Source organism: Brassica rapa, chromosome A03 (genome assembly GCF_000309985.2).
Source record: "Brassica rapa cultivar Chiifu-401-42 chromosome A03, CAAS_Brap_v3.01, whole genome shotgun sequence".
Classification (NCBI taxonomy): Eukaryota; Viridiplantae; Streptophyta; class Magnoliopsida; order Brassicales; family Brassicaceae; genus Brassica; species Brassica rapa.
The window spans coordinates 7,759,359-7,777,329 of record NC_024797.2 but is presented as its reverse complement, the minus strand read 5'-3'; the positions used below and the strand labels follow the sequence as shown (position 1 = coordinate 7,777,329).

Below are 17,971 nucleotides of genomic sequence, written 5' to 3'. Positions count from 1 at the left end.
ACTCTTTTTCTATGGGCGCCGATTCCAAACAAAGGGATAAAATAAAAGTAATAATAACTCTATTGATCTTTATTGTTTGGCAAAATATAAAGTTGAAACTTGACACTTGTGTCTATGAATCTTCTTGGTTTGAAGACAATGATGCTAATGTATATCTGAAATTTGATAATACAAATAATCTACCTAATCTAAAACAAGAAAAAGTTACAGAAACTCTAAACAACAAACATATATAATCATCTCTCACGTTTCTTGAATCCCCATCATACACCATACCTCTTCAAAGCTTTGCTCAAACTCGGCATTACATTGTAGGCATGGTAAGATCTTCTGAGTTCAATAATGGAACCAACCTGTAAAACCCAATCAACAGAGATATCAACAAACATGAAATCAGAATGGTTTAAGTGAATGGAGAAAGAACACTTACAATGATCAAAACCGATGTAAACCCGATAGAAAAGCCTTGATTGATGCTGCGTAGATAGTGGTCAAGTACACTGGATGATGTTGCTAAAAAGCTCAACAGTAGACCTCCTGATTCAAATCAAAACCAAACCAAAACTTGGTTTTAGATATTGAGCAAGTCTAGAATGCAACAACAACAGCTTAGCTTACCCCAAAATCTGGTTGATGCTTGTATCTTCGTTAGGTACTCGATTGTGGCTTTCCCAGGCTTTATGTTTGGTATTCTAGCTCCCATTTTATTTAAGTAATCGGCTATTTCCTTCGGCAAGTTGGCCTACATAACAAAACAAGCAGTCCTATTTAATGTTGATGGAAGATTGAAACTCAAGACTGAGAAAGAAAGAGTAAGTAACACTCACAATGTCAAAGATGTTGAAGAGAAACACGAAAAACGCATAGACTGAGTAGTAAACCCAAGGCGGTGCCCCAACTGTGCTTTCAGGGTTTAATATCTCCTTCACGTGTAACAAGAACGGTGAACCCACAATGCTAAAAAACAATAAAATCATCTTATCAGACAACCTTAAGATGGTAAACAACACCAAAAGAAGCAAAGAATGTTTCAAACATAACGGGTTCTTTACCTTGCAAGAATGCTGGGAAATGCCAAGAGGTAAGTGGTTGTGAGAACAGGCTGCATCCCTGCTGGGTTAATGTTAAAAGGTATGTATGGCTCCACCTCTGTTATTGGAGAACCTTCTCTGCTCAAATGGTAAAAGCATAGAGCATAAACACAATTTATGAGTAAACTACACGTTGCATCCAAATAGGTTCCTCTTAGCTTATATTGGTAACAATTACAAACATACAAGAATCTTTTATCATACAAAACTGATGATTACCTCGAAGCAGAAGCAAGTTTAAAGCCATAATATTGTAGCTTTATCTTCCTGCATCCCTCAGTAACAACAACCGCGAACATAGTTACTACCGTGAAAATGCCCAGCACGCCCAACAAGTAAGGCAACCAATTCGTGAAACTTCCTGCAGAAAACAAAACAATGGCTCTCTCTCTTCTTATAAATCAATTTAGAGATAGTTGCTTCCAAGAGGCATGTGGGGTATAATTTAAAGACTTAACCATACGTTCTGGAAACATGGAGTAAGAAAAAACAAAGGTACCTGAGATTTGATTAAGCATCTTGTGTAAGGTCTCTGTGTAGCCGGTCAATATTCCCACACAAATAATTAGAGATGATCCATGGCCTGTAAAATGCACATACACAGGTTATGAGCAAGTTCCACATAGTATTCCATTTCAGCATCACCACAATTGCATGGAGAGAGAGAGAGAGAGAGAGAGAGAGAGAGAGAGAGAGAGAGAGAGAGAGATGAGAAAAAAATACCAAATCCAGATTCTGATATCGTATCACACAGCCAAGTCATCGTCATTGCACCGCAGACTAGCAGTGATGCTGTCAACATTACATGCTTGACCCTGAATAAGCATGAACTCTCTTAATTTATAGAATCTAAAAACAACATCTTTTGCTACTCAGAACGTGAATAAAACTTACTGAGCTGTGGCTGCAAAAACAGAATATTGGAGAGAGGTGCAAGCCACCACTATACCTTCCACTATCGCAAAGAAAAACGATAGCCACCATCTAAAGAATTAGAAGAAAAGAAAGAATGATTTAGTAACTGTTTAAAGGAAGCACACAAGTCAAAAGAGGTACAAAACTAAACACACATGTAACTCTTGATCTTCTCGTGACCATCTAAGCCTTCCTTTCTTAGCTTCACCAATGATGGAAGAACGTGACAAAGCACCTGTGCGCAACACATTTTCATAATCATAATCATAATCATAATCAGGCAAACACATCAAAATCAAGGGGGGATATTGATACTAACCTGCATAAGTATGGAAGCTATTATCTGTGGACTCAGCCCAAGCTGGAAGAGAGAAAGCTTGATCTCTGCTCCAAACTCACCCAATTCCTCTACCAAAAAAAGTTTAAACCACAAACTCAGATGTGTCACCCGGACAAGGGACTATACAGGACACAAAATGGCATGAGAACACTCACCAACAGAACCTGAGACAAAGCTAAGATAATCCTGAGGTATTAACCTCCTGTCAAACCCAGGCAAAGGGATAAAATACCCAACGCGGCTAAGTACAAGCAACACAGCCGTCACAAACAACCTCCTCCTTATCTCGCTCTTAAAGAACCTCTCCGCTGCGGTATTCAGCACTGAACTTATCCGGACAAAATCGAGAAACCTGTTCCTAAAAGACTTTGGCCTATTATTATTATCCTGAAGTGCTTTGGACAAAACAGAGCTCTGAGGAACAATCTCCACATCCAAAGCATCTGTATGAACCTCATCGCTGCCAATAGATTCGTTTATGTGCTTATCGGAATAACTAACAGAAAAACTCTTCCTTTCTCTTCTATTCAAATGTAAGAAACAGGTTTCTCTCGTTCTTGAAATATTCAAATTCGTAGTGAGGCATCTTCTGGATCGAAATGGTTGATAGCACAGAGATGGGTCCCCTGCAAAAAAAGAAGACCAATGAAACCTTCAAAGTTGTGAACTTTATAGCAAAAGTGATGAACCTAGTGCCCTCGAAATTAAGGTTTCATTCAATTTTGAAGCAACGAAACTTTAACGACTGAAAAAGTGATTGCTTCTATTCAATATCTTTGCTTTGGTTCGGAAGAGAAGCTTACGCTTAGAGACGAAGCCAAAGGAGGGTTGCGGAAGCGAGATAGGTCGAAGGGGAGAGTGGAAGAAGCAAGCTTGGGAGGAATTCATGGAGAGGATGAGAGATAACGCGGCGCAGAGGCAAGTAAGAAGAAGAAGAAGAACATTAGGGGGAGTGTGTTACTAAACTCTCCGGAATAAATCAAATATCGTCTCATCTTTTATAAAATTAAGAAGCTCAAGAGTTGGGTTCGGTTCGGTTCGTTTCGTTTCGGTTCGAATTTATAACCGAAACCAAAGAAACAAACCGATGGGACTAAAGTCGTTTGCTTTTGTCCAGATGGTAAAAAGATCCAAGCTTTGTCGACGACCATCCGTTCCGGTTTGCAGTATCAGCGACCTATCTGATGAACTGCTGATTAAGATACTGTCGTTTCTTCCGACAAAAGTTGCCGTCTCCACTAGCATCTTGTCTAAGCAATGGCGGTTTAGTCTCTACCTGAATGTCTATTGTGGAGTCTACAAACTTTGAACTGGTCTAGAAAGAGATATTGCGGTTTACATCTTAAAACACGCTCGCCGCTTAAAGAAGGCAAGGATCATTGCTGATACACAAGAACATGATGTTCCAAACCTTAAGATGATCACGGAGTTGGCATTTTCTTCCCGAGCTTCAAGCAGATGCGAACTTGTATTTGTTAAAGGGCCTCGTGTTCGGAGGAGATAAGATTGTATGTGGTGACTACTTGAAGCTACGGAGTACGGATAACTAATGTATTTAATGGAACCTCTAGAAATCTACGACTCTGTTTGTTTTCCTTTTGCATTGAAACTTTCCAGATCCCATTCAATTTTATAGTTTACAAATTCTTCTGAATATGATCATAAAAAAGAATATGGAATTCCACTGCAGTCTTTTGGGCACCAACGTTAGTGGTATGATCAAGCTTCCTATTATATTTTGATGTTACTTCAACTTAAATTTCATGTTTAAGAAAACATATTAGTGATGATGCATACTTGCATTATATCACCATCTTACTCATATAAAACATTTATCTCACCAATAAAAACTATAACAATATAAAAGAAATGAATATCTCCACGAATTAAATAAATGCATATTTATAACATGAGTTTTATTTATAATTATTTAATTTTCATTAAAAATACTAAAATTAATTAAATAACTAAGTTATATTAGAATAATTGTATTATTCAGATTAAAAAATTTATAGTATATGAAATCTCTCATTTTTGAAAAATTAGATGCTCTCAATTTTCTGATGGCAATTTCTAATTTACAAATAAATATTTCATTTAATTTAATCTGAGTAGACTTATGAAACAAACAAAAAAAAATTGATTACTTTGTCACAACAGTAAAACAAAAAAAAAAATCATATTTTTCTCCAAATTCGTTTATGTTCTGTCGGGAAAAATAAATAATCAATTTATGTTTGGTGAGATACATGATAGGTTTTGCCTTAATGAAAAGGGAAATGAAGAAGTGAGATAAGTCTACACTCTATCCCTCCCTCCCCCAGTAAATCGCAAACCCAATCGATCCACTCTTCCTTTGATTCCTTTTTTTCATTTCATTACCAAACTAAAATCCACATCCAAACCAAAGCTCTCTCTCTCTCTTTGCTCCGACAAACCCTAGGGAAAAGAGGGGTTTCATCTAATTCCTCTTAAATCTCGGTTCTTTGGTCTTGTGGGTTTTCTCGGGATCATGGACTCGGAAGATGACATGCTCGATATGTATTCAGGGGAGGATGATTTCTATAGCGATGATTACAAGGATAGTGATAATGATGATGATGATGATGATGATGGAGAACCCGATTACGGGTTTGTTGAGGAAGATGCTGATGACTCTGCCATGATCGCCTCCCATCGCTCTCAGGTGGGAGCTTTTCTTTGTTTATTTGCTTTGTTGCGTGTTGGAAGCTAATTGATTTTTAGAGCTTTTGTCTATTGTTTGCTGGTAAATCTTGAAACTTTGGGCTTTCTATTATAAATTATAAGTCTGGGAGTACTATAGGCTAGTTCAGTTATGAGCTTTGTTGCCGTTTCTCTTTGTTAATTGGGGGAAGTGTTTATCTAATCAAAGGATACTTGCTAATTTTAGACCACTGCATTTTTATTGCCATGCATAGAGTCTTCTGAGTGATGGAAAGTGCTAAGGGTTGGAATATCATTTTTCTTTATGGATTTGTGATGATATTGATGATTTTTTTAGTGGATTAGCTTTGAAAAAGTACAGGGAATTTCCATATTTGGTACATTTTCTTTAGAACTTTTTGTCCTTTTTTTTTTGTTTACCCTGCTTCCAAACTCCTCGGTAAATTCAAATCATGTTCTTATGTGCTGTGGTCGTTGTTGATATGTTGTTACATTGTTTGTTGCACTCCTTGGCTATAGCTTTTTAAGTCTCTCCACAAGTCTGCACTGTTGACTACTTATTTGACTTGCACTTATATGTATACAAGTTGGCGTTGTTAGGGTCATTTCCCTGTTTTTTTTTTTTTTTTGGGGTTCGTCGTCTACTCTTATTTTTCTTTGACCATTGATTGACCCATTGTTTGTTGAAAAATATGGTTTCCTTCCAGAAAAATTATTGTGTTCTGAGGGAAGAAGATATTCTCAGGCATCAGGTGGATGATATTGAACGAGTTTCCGTCGTCCTCTCCATCACTGAAGTCGAAGCTAGTATTCTTCTTCGTCACTATCACTGGTATAAGCCTTTGACATATACAGTTTGTTTGATATTAGCATTATGTGTTCTTATCTTTCATTTGTATATATCTGCTTCCTTTTTTATCTTCAACTTGTTTCAGAACAACTTCTTTTATCTTCTCTTGGTGATAATATCCTTGGTCATACTTGTGTGATTATTCATATTCAGGAGTGTTGGTAAAGTTCATGACGAATGGTTTGCGGATGAAGAGAGGGTCAGGAATACTGTTGGCATATTGGAGAATCCTGTTGTTCCACCATCTGATGACACAGAAGTATGTCCTTTGAATTGTAGAATCTGAAGTCTTTTACATATGTCTTGCTTTATACTTGATCTCTCACTGATACTTGATTCTGGTGTTTAGCTTACATGTGGAATCTGTTTCGATTCATACCCTCCCGAGAAATTTGTTTCAGTTTCTTGCGGCCATCCCTTCTGCACTACATGCTGGACAGGTTTGTTGTACTTTCCTTTATTTAATTAGCATCCTCAAGACTCTTACTTACATCTTTATCTTTATAAAAGAAATGTTAACCGCTACTTTAATTTGCCTTCCTTGTATTTAACCCAATCTTATTGTTAATTTCAAAATATTCCATCGTTAAGTGTTATTTGTGCTCCATTTTCTACTACAGTATTTGTTGAGTGTCAACTCACCTTTTATAATGTATGCTTTTGCAGGCTACATCACCACCACCATTAATGATGGCCCGGGATGTTTGATGCTAAGATGTCCTGACCCTTCTTGTTTAGCTGCTGTTGGTCATGATATGGTTGACAAATTAGCGTCTGATGAAGACAAGGAGAAATATAATCGTTACTTTCTTAGGTCTTATATTGAAGACAACAGAAAGGTAAAGTCTACCTAGAAAATAGAATGAACTTAGCCTTTGTAACATGTTGCTAGTGTTGTTGGAAGGTTCTGTTCATATTCATGATTACATGATTCTATATATGTTGACTATTTCTTATAGAGTGGTTGAAATATAAGTTGCTATACCTGATGTTGTTTCTGCTTCGGTTATCTTGTTCAGATGAAGTGGTGTCCTGCTCCGGGGTGTGATTATGCTATTGATTATGTTGCCGGGTCTGGGAATTATGATGTTTCCTGCTTGTGTTCGTTTAGCTTTTGCTGGAATGTAAGTTCTTGAGCCAAAGCCCACTAATTTGATTACTTCTAATTTTTCTTAGTTTTTCCAATAGCTGTGTGTTAAATTTGATTTCTAGTGCACAGAGGAGGCTCACCGACCTGTGGATTGTAGCACAGTTTCAAAATGGATTTTAAAGAACAGTGCTGAATCTGAAAACATGAATTGGTATGCACTCTATCTATACCTATCTTTATTTTGTACTTTGTGTTCCTGATCCTTAGTCTCTGGCTTTTACAGAATAATATTGTACTCACCACCTTAGAGCTTTTGCTAACTCCGTAGCATCTTCATTTTTCTTGCTAATCAAACTTTGCCTCATTATTCCCAGGATACTTGCCAATTCAAAGCCCTGTCCAAGTTGCAAGCGGCCAATTGAAAAAAATCAGGGGTGTATGCATATGACATGCACACCGCCTTGTAAATATGAATTCTGTTGGTAATACTTCATCTCCATCTCTAGCTTACATTGTCTTAGTTTGGTTGTTTATGTTCCTCTTATATTTGTACTAGAAGTGTGTTCTCTTCAATGCGTTACGGTTTAAGACTTATGATGGTATGTATCTAATTATCCTTATAGGCTTTGTCTTGGTGCATGGATGGATCATGGGGAAAGAACTGGTGGGTTTTATGCTTGTAACCGGTACGAGGTGGCCAAGCAGGAAGGACAGGTACAAAACCAAGTTTCTTTGTGGTATTTGATCCTTTGTGGTATTTCTCTCAGTAATTTGAGCTGATGTTTTTGATTAATGTATGGGCTCCTCTTTCCCCCGTTTTAGTATGATGAGACTGAAAGGAGGAGAGAGATGGCAAAAAATTCACTAGAGAGATACACTCATTACTATGAACGCTGGGCAAGCAATCAAACGGTATGCATAAAGCTATTACTTCCTCCGTTTCATAATAGATGATGTTATTCCTTAGTGCACAAAGATTAAGAAATTTACTTTTCTCTAAAAAGTAGTTTTAAAAATATAATTTAAAAATCATCCAACCAATTACAGAAATGACTACAACATCTAATTGGTTATACAGTTTTCAATAAAGTTAAAAATAACACAAAAATATCAAAACATCATCTATTTTGAAACAACAAAAATCTTCTAAAACATCATCTATTATAAAACGGAGGGAGTAGCATAAATGATGAAGCTGTGTAGCTCTTCATCATTGATTCTTCTTTTTTTTTGTGTTTGTGTGATCTGGCAGTCGAGGCAAAAGGCTATGACGGATCTGCAGCAATTGCAGACGCATAATGTAAGAACTTTTATGTTCTTTAGAGTTCTATTACTTTCTGAATCTTGTAATATTAGTTAGTTATAGTCTTCATCCTTGAAATAATCATAGTTGTGAATCAGAAATGTAGAAGGTTTTGGCTGTTCTCATACTCTCTTATATGTTTATGACTTATCTCAATTTCTGCCAGCTTGAGAAGCTTAGTGATAAACAGTGCACACCAGAATCTCAGCTCAAATTCATCTTAGAAGCTTGGCTTCAGGTTAGCAGATAAAAAGTGTTTAGATAACCAAGTAAGGAAGCATTTTTCGTACCAGTTTCTCATACAATTTCACCACTGCAGATCATCGAATGTAGGAGAGTCTTGAAATGGACATATGCATATGGATACTACCTACCTGATCATGAACATGCCAAGCGAGTTTTTTTCGAGTATTTGCAAGGTCAGTACCCTCGCGTGTGTAACGTTTTATTGCTGTATCTCTGTCCATTGCTTCAGAAGCAGCTTAACCTTTTCTTCATATTGTTCAGGGGAAGCTGAGTCAGGTTTGGAGAGGCTCCACCAATGCGTAGAGAAGGACTTGCTTCAATTTCTCAACGCCGAAGGCCCATCTAAAGATTTCAATGATTTCCGGACAAAACTAGCTGGTTTGACCAGGTAAGCGTTCTATCATGTTGTTTCAGATCTTCAGACAGATTCTGTGGGAATGTAATTTGTAAACCTGTGCTTCTATCTATTGTTACAGCGTAACGAAAAATTACTTTGAGAATTTGGTGAAAGCTCTGGAGAACGGTCTAGCTGATGTAGACTCACACGCGGCTTGCAGCAGCAAATCAACAAGCTCTAAATCAACAGGTTGCAGTAGCAAAACAAGAGGTAAAGGCAAAGGAAGTTCCAGAACTGGTTGATTAAACAATATATACCAATGTCCTCGTTAAGTTACAAAAGTCCAGATTGGTCTTAAGATTACTTCCAGCAGTTTCTTTGGAACACGATCAAAGAAAAACCCCAAGCCGCACTCGCATAGTGATTCTTTCTCTTTATGTGTTGTGTGAGGGTTTTGGATTGTAGGATTTGTGATAAGCTTCCTACTCATGTATAGTGTAAAAGAATATGTATGTGTTATCTCTACACATTGTAACTCTACTTCTGCCACCTGCTTTGCTATGACAATCTCTGTGAAACCAAATCCACTGACCTCGTGTCTGGTTTTATAGAAAAAAAAAAGCAGCTAATGGTGTCTGCTTTGTGTTTGGCTTTACTTTCCATTTATGTTTGTAATATTGAATTCAAGTTACTTCTCAAGAAAGTATCTCTACTTGTTTACAGCTCAAAACAACTTTACAATAGGTTTCTATGCTCTCTTTTGTTTTTATTTTCAATTTGTGAAGTTTGAAAAAAAAATAAACAAAACATGAACATTGCAACTTTAAGCCCATCACTTGTAGCACCATCAAATCACTTCTTTGTCACTTGTTGCACCAAAAACCAAACATATGTAAAAGAAAACCAAAGAGATCTGTTTCTTTTTCATTTTTTTCTTTAGTATCTTAGACCTGAGGGTTTATAGGTTTTGGAGAGGCCAAGCTCCATTGATTTGTTCTTGGGAGAATCAAGTATCTTAGCTCTCTTCCTTGCTATAGGGAACTCCATGGACTGTGATTTAGGAGCACTGTCCCCAAAATCTTCTTTGAACATTTTCATGCTTAGAGCATTCAACAACGCCCTTGAGTACTGCCTTGACGCCATCTTCCAGTCTGTCCCTGACTTCATCATTGCCTTAAACTCATCAAAGCTTATCCTTCCATCCTGTCACCAAAAAAAAAAACATGTGAGGAAACTTGCATCAGAAGGTAACAAACAAAAACCTAATATACTCAAAAGCCTTTGTTCATTTTACCTTGTTGAGGTCAACATCAAAGAAGATATCTTTGATCCACTGGTCACTACCCTGGCCTAGCTTATCATCGAAAAGAGCTTCTTTGAGCTCGTCTAGCTCGATAAACCCATTGCCGTTCTTGTCAAAATACTTGAATGCTTCTTGCAAATGCTCATCACAACCTATTCTCTTCAAATGTATTGAAAGCGTCACAAACTCTTCACAGCTCAACATCCCGTTTCCGTCTGTATCAGCTGCATCCATTAGCATCTTCACATCTCCATCGGGACACACTTGTCCAAGGTTCTTCAGTCCATCTCTTAGTTCCTCAAATGTCAAGTGACCGTTCTTGTCAGTGTCCATCGTTTCAAACATCTGTACTATCGCTGCTATCTCCTCGTTTGGTAGATTGTCAGCTACGATCTACAAAATTTATTTCAACTTATAGGATAAGAATGTTTTTCTAAAGAAAAAAAAAGGGTTTCAAGGCTAGTATAAATACGGATCTAGATGATTATAATTTTTTATTCACATAATCAATCAATATATAAAATTCTAAATTGGTATTTGCCTCAATAGGTTTTGATCTCTTAAGTTTTGTTTTCTTCTAAAGTTTAATTCGCGTTTGTTCACCGTAGAGGCGTAATCAAAATAGATACATAACGTTTGTGAAGTCAAGAAAGTTTACGTACCCTGAGGACTTTCTTCTTGAACCTGTTCATCAACACGAACTGTTGAATATTGGTCCTCACGTTATCTCCAAGATTCACATTTGGTGCTCTCTCTGCGTTCTGTATCCATGGATGTTCTATAAAACGTAACTTTCTCCATCAACTTATGTCGTTTGTTAATCATATTATATTTATAAATGAAATGTTATTAAAGTTACCAAGGACTTCTTGAACTGTGAGTCTGCTATAAGGATTTGCATCAAGCATGCTCTTAACGAGTTGTTTAGCTTCTTTAGACACTTTTGGCCATGGATCTCTTTCGAAATCGATGTGACCTCTCACTATTGCATGCGCTATTCCTTCCTCAGTTTCTGCCCAAAAAGGAGGAACACCACAAAGCAAGATGTAGAGTATAACACCAGCGCTCCAGACATCGATCTCAGGACCGTAGTCTCGTCTCAATACCTCTGGAGCCATGTAATAAGGACTTCCAACTATCTCATTGAACCGTTGGCCTGCAATATTCAATCGGTTCAAACAGAGTTTTGCTTCAAAACAACAACAACATAAAACTATACTATAGTGCCAACGAAAAGTTGGCTTAGTGGCTAAAACTCTTATTGGCCTAGTGGCTAAAACTCTTATATTATCCGGTAGGTGTCTAAGAGTTCATAGTTTAAGTCTAGTTGAGAGGGGTCTACTCTTTAAAGAGAGTGAATTTGAAATGGTTTGTGCCTTGCCCTGAATAATGTATGAACCAGAACCTCTTAGTCATTTAAAAAAAAAGGTCTACAAATTATTTCTCTACAAAAACTATTATATAGCATCGGATATCTCCCGAATTATGAATCCCCATTCTATATATCTCCGAAAAATTATTTCTCCATATTTTTAAAGTTCAACAATCTAAAAACCCATAAACTATAATTAATATGTTTTTTTGTACTAATCTATATCCCGGACTATGACCAAACTATAGAGATGTGATTAGTACCGTGTTTGAAATTAATGGAGAGACCAAAGTCAATAGCTTTGAGTTGTGCAGTCTCGGTTCCATTTGAAAAGAGGAAGTTCTCAGGTTTAAGATCTCTATGAATCACTCCATGTTCATGACATACCTTCACACACAAGTAAACATTAAGGCGGGAACAAAACAAACGATACAAAGAGATTTGAGACTAGTTGACAAAAAAAAAAGAAGAGATTTGAGACTTTCTTGATTTCACACCTTGACAACTTCAAGAATGGTTTTAGTGACGGATGCAGCTGCACGTTCAGTGTAATGCCCTCTGGCAACAATACGGTCAAAAAGCTCTCCTCCTTCACAAATCTCCATGACAAGATAGACCGCGTCTTCGTCCTCGAAAGCTTCCTTGAAGGTCACGATATTAGGATGTTTAGGCAAACAACTCATGATCTCAACCTCTCTTCTTACATCCTCAACATCTATCTCCGTCCTTAGCTTCTCCTTTGATATCCTCTTACACGCAAACCTGTCATGTTTTTGTTTCAAGACTCAAAGAATTTCAAGATGCATATAAGATGAAAGAGATTTTACCTTTTTCGAGTAGTGATCTCGATGCATTCGTGAGTGACACCAAATTCACCACGGCCAAGTTCTTTCCCTAGTTCATACTTGAGGAGGATGCCATCACCAATGGGCTCAGGAAGAACACGGCTAGGTGGCTGGAAAAGCAATCTCCGGGAAAGATTAGTTGAAGAAACGAATTTAGGATTAGATGATGATGTTTTGCTATGACTATTGTTTCTCCTTCTTACCGGTCTCTTCCCAAAAGGAGAACCTTTCAACGGCGATGAAACACAGCTTCCCATGGGATCGTTCTTTTTTCTTGCAAAGGGTTTTATTTGGAATAAATGTCCAAGAGCTTGTAAAAACCGCGATTGATCGATGAATTACAATCGATCAAAAGCGGTTTTCAAGAAGGAAATTTATTCAAATGCACCCCATGGGAAGGAAGAGAGAAGAAGCTTTGGTGCTCAAGTTCCTATATTGTTTATTTCTTGGGGCTTCTTCTGATTTTGTTATGTTTGGTTTTCTATGTTTATTTGGTGTTTGGGAGAGAGCAAGAGGAAGTCCTGAAAGAGAGGAGAATGAGAGAGGAAAACTAAGAAGATTGGATGGATGGTGAGATCTTTCTAAATTTGGTTATGACAGTAGTCTCTGGTTGGTTTAACTTTGTTGCCGTTTTTCTTTCCCTCCTCCCGCCATTTTTTTAATCTGGCTAAAGATAAGCGATTTAAGAAAATATCTAAAATTTGAGGAACAAGACAACATATTAGCGAGAATCATATACTTGAATAAGATGTGTGACCAAAGTCCTTAGCTAATGATTAACATGGTCAAGGTGTATTGTTGCTTCAAATTCTTTGCATAATCTTACAAATGCTTACTTCATGTGATCTCACAAGTAGACTTATAGTTAATCAAACTCTGCATCCAATAAAACCATTTCTTTTGTTTGGATTACACCAAAGCTCTCAACCACTTACAAATGTTAAATCATGGAGATGCTATAAATTCAAATCAAAAGAAAAGTCAAAATTTATTACACACTTTTTCAAACAGAAGTTATAATCCTTGGGATGTTCTTTTATTCTGAATAAAATGCAAAAAAGGAGGGTGCAAGCATCAGCTTCTTGAAACTTTCACAATGCTGAGACCTTTTGCAGAAGAGAGTGTTCTCGCAAAGAACCTCAGAGGAACTTTCTATGTGGTCTGCCTGCATCTTCGTCTTGCATATGCTGTAAAAAAAAATCGAGGTTTGAGTATGTTAGGTCCAATGTAATAATGTGAAGCACACAACAAGAGAAACATAACACACATTTCTAAATCGTCACTGGAATAATCTATTCAAGGGTTCAGAGTTCATAAATTAATACAGTAACTTAGAAAAAACCCCCAAGGGATATCAGCAAATAAACTGCTAAGAACAAGAGTGTAGAAAGTCATTTATATAATTGATGAACACAGTACACCATAGAAAAGGTCTTTACAAGTTTAGACTCAAGACTCAAGACTCAGAATAATACAAAGAGAAGCAGATTAACTAGTTTCAGCTAAAACCCATCAAGACAAAAAAAAAAAGGGTGAGCATTTAAAGACAAAGCACATAGCACTTGAACAATCTTGTTTCTTCAACCAAACAGAATAATAGATCTGATTCAAACGTATTAACAACAAAATCAACATCTAACCCAATTAACGTAGGATACGATCTAGATTCATACGATGCTCTCAGTAAAATTAGGGCACCAAAAAACAGAAATGAAATCAAAATGAAGATGGGAATCGAGTGAGATTGAAAGTTACGAAATCTTTGACGATGCCCTTGTAGACGATGATGGGGAGAGCGATGCCGAAGATTCCGATGAGAGCGAAGTTGCGACGTGTCCATCGGAAGTTGTGCTCGAGATTCTCCCTCGCGGATCCCCAGTCCTCGATGAACTTGTTCTTGTTCGTCTCCATTCCTCCACCCATCCTTCCTTTCTCTTCTCCGAATCGATCAAATGGTTTTAGCTGCTTCTGTGATTTTGAGCGACAACAATGCTCGCTCACAAGCAGAGTTGGGTATACATCTAAAACCGAAATAAACCGAGATTTTTTTTACAATTTTCGATTTCATATCCGGTTTAGATAAGAACCGGGGAGATTTGAAAATTCAGTTAGTTTTAGGTTCGGTTCGGCGAACGTTAACCAATAAACTGAAATAAAAATGTTAAATTCAGTTCGATTAAACATTCTCCTCAAGACATTAATAAAAGACGAACAGTGTTGTGTTTCTTCTAATGATTCTCGTTAACAGAGCCGTTTCTACAACCCTTGACAACGTCGCTTGGTTTTCTCGAATCCGAACCATGAATCGCAAAATTCACTCCACTCTCTCTTCTTCTAAACCCGACTCTCTGAGAATCCAACATCTTCGCTCGGAAGATTCGAACCCAGGTCCTCCTTCCTTCTATCTCTCTTTCTATTCCTTAGAAAATTTTGTATTCTTATAGCCAAACTGATTTTCTGGTATATCAGAATCAGCCAGTGGAGCTTCTGGATCATCGGAGACTCTGGTATACACCCGTAAGAAAAGGCTTAAACAGGAAGCTTTGGAGCCTCTGGAGAAAAAATCAGTAAAGTCTCCTCCTTTCTTTTGATTAAGTGTTTATAGTAATTTCGTGAGACTTGGGGGAGAAACCTTGATTAGTGTGCTTTCATGTGTTACCGTTACCATTACATAACCTTTGTGTCATTATTTACGTGTTGATTTGTGTCTCACGTATTTAATTGATGCAGCAGCTTTGTGGATTGCCTGATATAGAAGAATTTGCTTTCAAAAAGAATACTAGATCTTCGAGTAAGTCTCATTTGTAATCAAGTTTTCATTTTTTCCTATTCCTTATCATTCAGTAAACTTAATTTCAGTCACTGGTTTAAAAAGACATAACAAAATGGACCTCCCTGACTACTCGTAACTGAAAGTCTTTTTTTCGGTGGAAGATGTTTTATCATCAATTAATCAAGCACATTCTTTAGTTTTTTTTTTCCCTTAAAATGGACAAGAGAGATAGATTCCTTACCTAAGCTTTTACAGAGAGGTCAACGGAAACTAACATCACTGTGGCTTCAGCCAGCACAGCAGGTATGTTATCACACAGCAGCAAGTCACAGTTTCTCTACTTCACTCACATAGTAGCAAGTCACCGTTACCTAAGTAAATAGATTTTTACAGGGAGGTCAACGGAAACTAACATCACTGTGGCTTCAGCCAAAACAACAGCTGGTACTTCATTCCTCAAACTTCTCTGTTTCTTTACTCACAGTAACTGCTTACGTATTAACCTTGTGGTTTTAAATCTAGGAAACCCGCCTGAAAACTGGGTAGAAGTGCTCGAGGGCATTCGTCAAATGAGATCATCTGGAGATGCGCCAGTTGATTCTATGGGTTGTGATAAAGCTGGTAGCTTTCTACCTCCTTCGGTATGATTTTGTCTTTCCCCAAATCACTAGTTGATTTGCTTATTGCTCGTGATTAGCTTTTAGAAAATTATCTTCTTATTACTCAAGCAAGCAAGCACCTTTGGATTCACTACTGATCAAATATATTTTTCTTCTTTTGTTAAAATATCTAGGAAAGAAGATTTGCTGTCTTGCTAGGATCACTTCTTTCAAGTCAGACAAAAGATCAAGTTAATAATGGTGAGTTTTTGTCTTGTTTACGAAACAATTATGTCATTATCATCTGCACTTGCAAGTTTTCTGGTTATTAACTGCATACTTACTACCCCAATGCAGCTGCAATACATCGTCTTCATCAGAAGGGCCTTCTCACTCCCGAAGCCATTGACAAGGCTGATGAATCAACCATAAAAGAACTGATTTATCCGGTATTATCCAAGTGTTACCTCTTGACGTGTTTCCTCCTTAATCCTCAAATCTTCATGCCAAAATGCATGATAGACTATGAAAGGAAACGGTTCTTGTTCATGGCAAAATCTTAATTATGAAATCAGTTATTTGCCTTTACTCTCAGGTTGGCTTTTATGCAAGAAAGGCTACATATATGAAGAAAATAGCTAAAATCTGTTTGGAGAAATATAACGGAGACATTCCAAGCTCTTTGGACGATCTACTTGCGCTTCCGGGGATTGGTCCCAAGATGGCACATTTGGTAAAATGGACTAATATGTACTTATCTTGTGATATATGTTTTCAAAAAAGTTCTCAAACTGTTCTTCTGTTGTCACATTGACATGACAGATTCTGCATATAGCATGGAATGATGTTCAAGGTATCTGTGTAGATACTCATGTCCATCGCATTTGCAATCGACTTGGTTGGGTTTCTCGGCCAGCAACCAAACAGGTCTGTTGTTTTTTTTGTTTGTCTGCTTTAGTGTCAACCATTCATTAATCTGTGTGATTTGCTAGAAAACTTCGTCTCCAGAGGAAACAAGAGTAGCTTTGCAACAATGGCTTCCAAAGGAAGAATGGGTTGCCATTAACCCGCTTCTGGTGCGTCATCATCCCTCTCCTTATTCTTCTACCTTAAGACACGCATGAGACTACACAAAACATTGACTTGTCTGGAATCTTACACAGGTGGGATTTGGACAAACGATTTGCACACCGCTGAGACCTCGTTGCGAAGCCTGCAGTGTTGCTAAGCTTTGTCCTGCTGCTTTCAAAGAGGCTTCATCAAGTCCATCATCCAAGTTGAAGAAATCTAAGCAAAGCAAAGAACTATGATCCAAAGTCAGGGGAACATATAAGCTAGTTTGACTTTTATTGACTTCACATTCGCATAAGGGTCATGGGATCGAGAGCCCTTATCTAACCACTGGTTTTCGTTTGTTATTGATTAATTATGGGATGACTATCTTCTCTCGTCTCTTATGGTATTCATCTTCTCTAGATAACATATATTCTCATGTTCAGTGATTCATATACTCCGGAGCCATGGTTTTTTTTCTTTTTTGAACACTTCTCTACCTATATAACTTATGTCATGTGGTGATCCCTCTGTAATCAGACTTGGTTTGGTGTCTAGAGCAGGAACCAAACAAGTTCTCCTGAATTAGCTTGTGATAAATCAATCATTTCTACATGTGATACTTTCTTTGTATGGTTGCTAATTCTTATTATGTTTTTACCATTTTTTGTACCTTATTCAGTTCAGAAAATTAATAGAATTTGAAAGAATTCATAAATAATAATTTTTGCAGAAGTTTAAAACATTCGATGAGAGTTTAATGCATATTACATAATTCTTATGTTTATTTTTTTTCTTATGGATTTCAAAAGAATGCACATGAATTTGATAGAATATCAATTTCTCTAAAATCTATGAAATTTTGGAATCTGTATCGTATTAAAAAGATAAAGAACATTATTTTAGTCATAAAACTGAAAAAAGTAGCAGTCACTACTACTAAAAAGTTCACCGATAATAATTTTGATCCGTAAATTCTGGTTACGTCTGTTAGAATCATTTTGTAAGTATATTATGTATACTAAATTTAACAATATATTTAGAAAAAAACAGGAGTTATACTGTATAAGTTAATAATGAAAAATGCTATAATTTGGCGTGAGAGAAACTCTCGTTGGGTGGAAGAAGCTCCGCAATCTTCAGCTCGCCTCATCTCTCTCTTGGATAAA

At 37.1% G+C, this 17,971-nt stretch overlaps 5 protein-coding genes across 29 annotated transcripts; 2 read left to right on the top strand and 3 right to left on the bottom strand.

Annotated features, from left to right (window-relative positions):
• Positions 1–42: 42 nt before the first annotated feature.
• On the bottom strand, positions 43–3,455 carry LOC103857379 (preprotein translocase subunit SCY2, chloroplastic). The gene is made up of 13 exons (XM_009134548.3): positions 3,150–3,455; positions 2,502–2,972; positions 2,326–2,414; positions 2,162–2,241; positions 1,986–2,075; positions 1,815–1,906; positions 1,591–1,674; positions 1,311–1,452; positions 1,053–1,169; positions 828–957; positions 619–742; positions 431–537; positions 43–353 (listed from the first exon to the last, which is right to left on the bottom strand). Exons 1-13 carry the CDS (start codon positions 3,232–3,234, stop codon positions 264–266), a joined length of 1,701 nt encoding a protein of 566 aa, XP_009132796.2. The 5' UTR covers positions 3,235–3,455; the 3' UTR covers positions 43–263.
• A 1,126-nt stretch (positions 3,456–4,581) lies between these two features.
• LOC103857376 (probable E3 ubiquitin-protein ligase ARI7) lies at positions 4,582–9,512 on the top strand. The gene is made up of 15 exons (XM_009134545.3): positions 4,582–5,032; positions 5,739–5,863; positions 6,035–6,140; positions 6,231–6,321; positions 6,548–6,720; positions 6,901–7,005; positions 7,094–7,182; positions 7,346–7,453; positions 7,595–7,685; positions 7,794–7,883; positions 8,224–8,271; positions 8,441–8,512; positions 8,594–8,693; positions 8,782–8,908; positions 8,997–9,512. The coding sequence occupies exons 1-15, from the start codon at positions 4,859–4,861 to the stop codon at positions 9,157–9,159; spliced, it is 1,662 nt and encodes a 553-aa protein (XP_009132793.1). The 5' UTR covers positions 4,582–4,858; the 3' UTR covers positions 9,160–9,512.
• LOC103857378 (calcium-dependent protein kinase 24) lies at positions 9,291–12,926 on the bottom strand. Of its 2 annotated transcripts, XM_009134547.3 has the most exons (8): positions 12,581–12,915; positions 12,360–12,487; positions 12,030–12,294; positions 11,796–11,919; positions 11,020–11,316; positions 10,823–10,938; positions 10,152–10,553; positions 9,291–10,060 (listed from the first exon to the last, which is right to left on the bottom strand). In XM_009134547.3, exons 1-8 carry the CDS (start codon positions 12,632–12,634, stop codon positions 9,794–9,796), a joined length of 1,653 nt encoding a protein of 550 aa, XP_009132795.1. In that variant the 5' UTR covers positions 12,635–12,915; the 3' UTR covers positions 9,291–9,793. The 2 variants fall into 2 exon arrangements, with proteins under 2 accessions (XP_009132795.1, XP_009132794.1); XM_009134546.3 differs by having other exon boundaries at positions 12,360–12,926.
• A 316-nt stretch (positions 12,927–13,242) lies between these two features.
• Positions 13,243–14,390, bottom strand: LOC103857375. Its single transcript, XM_009134544.3, has 2 exons — positions 14,133–14,390; positions 13,243–13,564 (listed from the first exon to the last, which is right to left on the bottom strand). The coding sequence occupies exons 1-2, from the start codon at positions 14,298–14,300 to the stop codon at positions 13,517–13,519; spliced, it is 216 nt and encodes a 71-aa protein (XP_009132792.1). The 5' UTR covers positions 14,301–14,390; the 3' UTR covers positions 13,243–13,516.
• Positions 14,391–14,406: 16 nt separating this feature from the next.
• LOC103857374 (endonuclease III homolog 1, chloroplastic) lies at positions 14,407–17,467 on the top strand. Of its 24 annotated transcripts, none has more exons than XM_033288442.1 (12): positions 14,408–14,765; positions 14,847–14,944; positions 15,105–15,168; positions 15,406–15,453; positions 15,544–15,589; positions 15,671–15,791; positions 15,944–16,010; positions 16,107–16,198; positions 16,345–16,482; positions 16,572–16,676; positions 16,742–16,825; positions 16,913–17,467. In XM_033288442.1, the coding sequence occupies exons 1-12, from the start codon at positions 14,609–14,611 to the stop codon at positions 17,057–17,059; spliced, it is 1,167 nt and encodes a 388-aa protein (XP_033144333.1). In that variant the 5' UTR covers positions 14,408–14,608; the 3' UTR covers positions 17,060–17,467. The 24 variants fall into 24 exon arrangements, with proteins under 24 accessions (XP_033144346.1, XP_033144333.1, XP_033144337.1 ...); XM_033288446.1 differs by having other exon boundaries at positions 14,409–14,765; positions 15,442–15,453; XM_033288443.1 differs by having other exon boundaries at positions 14,411–14,765; positions 15,108–15,168.
• Positions 17,468–17,971: the final 504 nt, after the last annotated feature.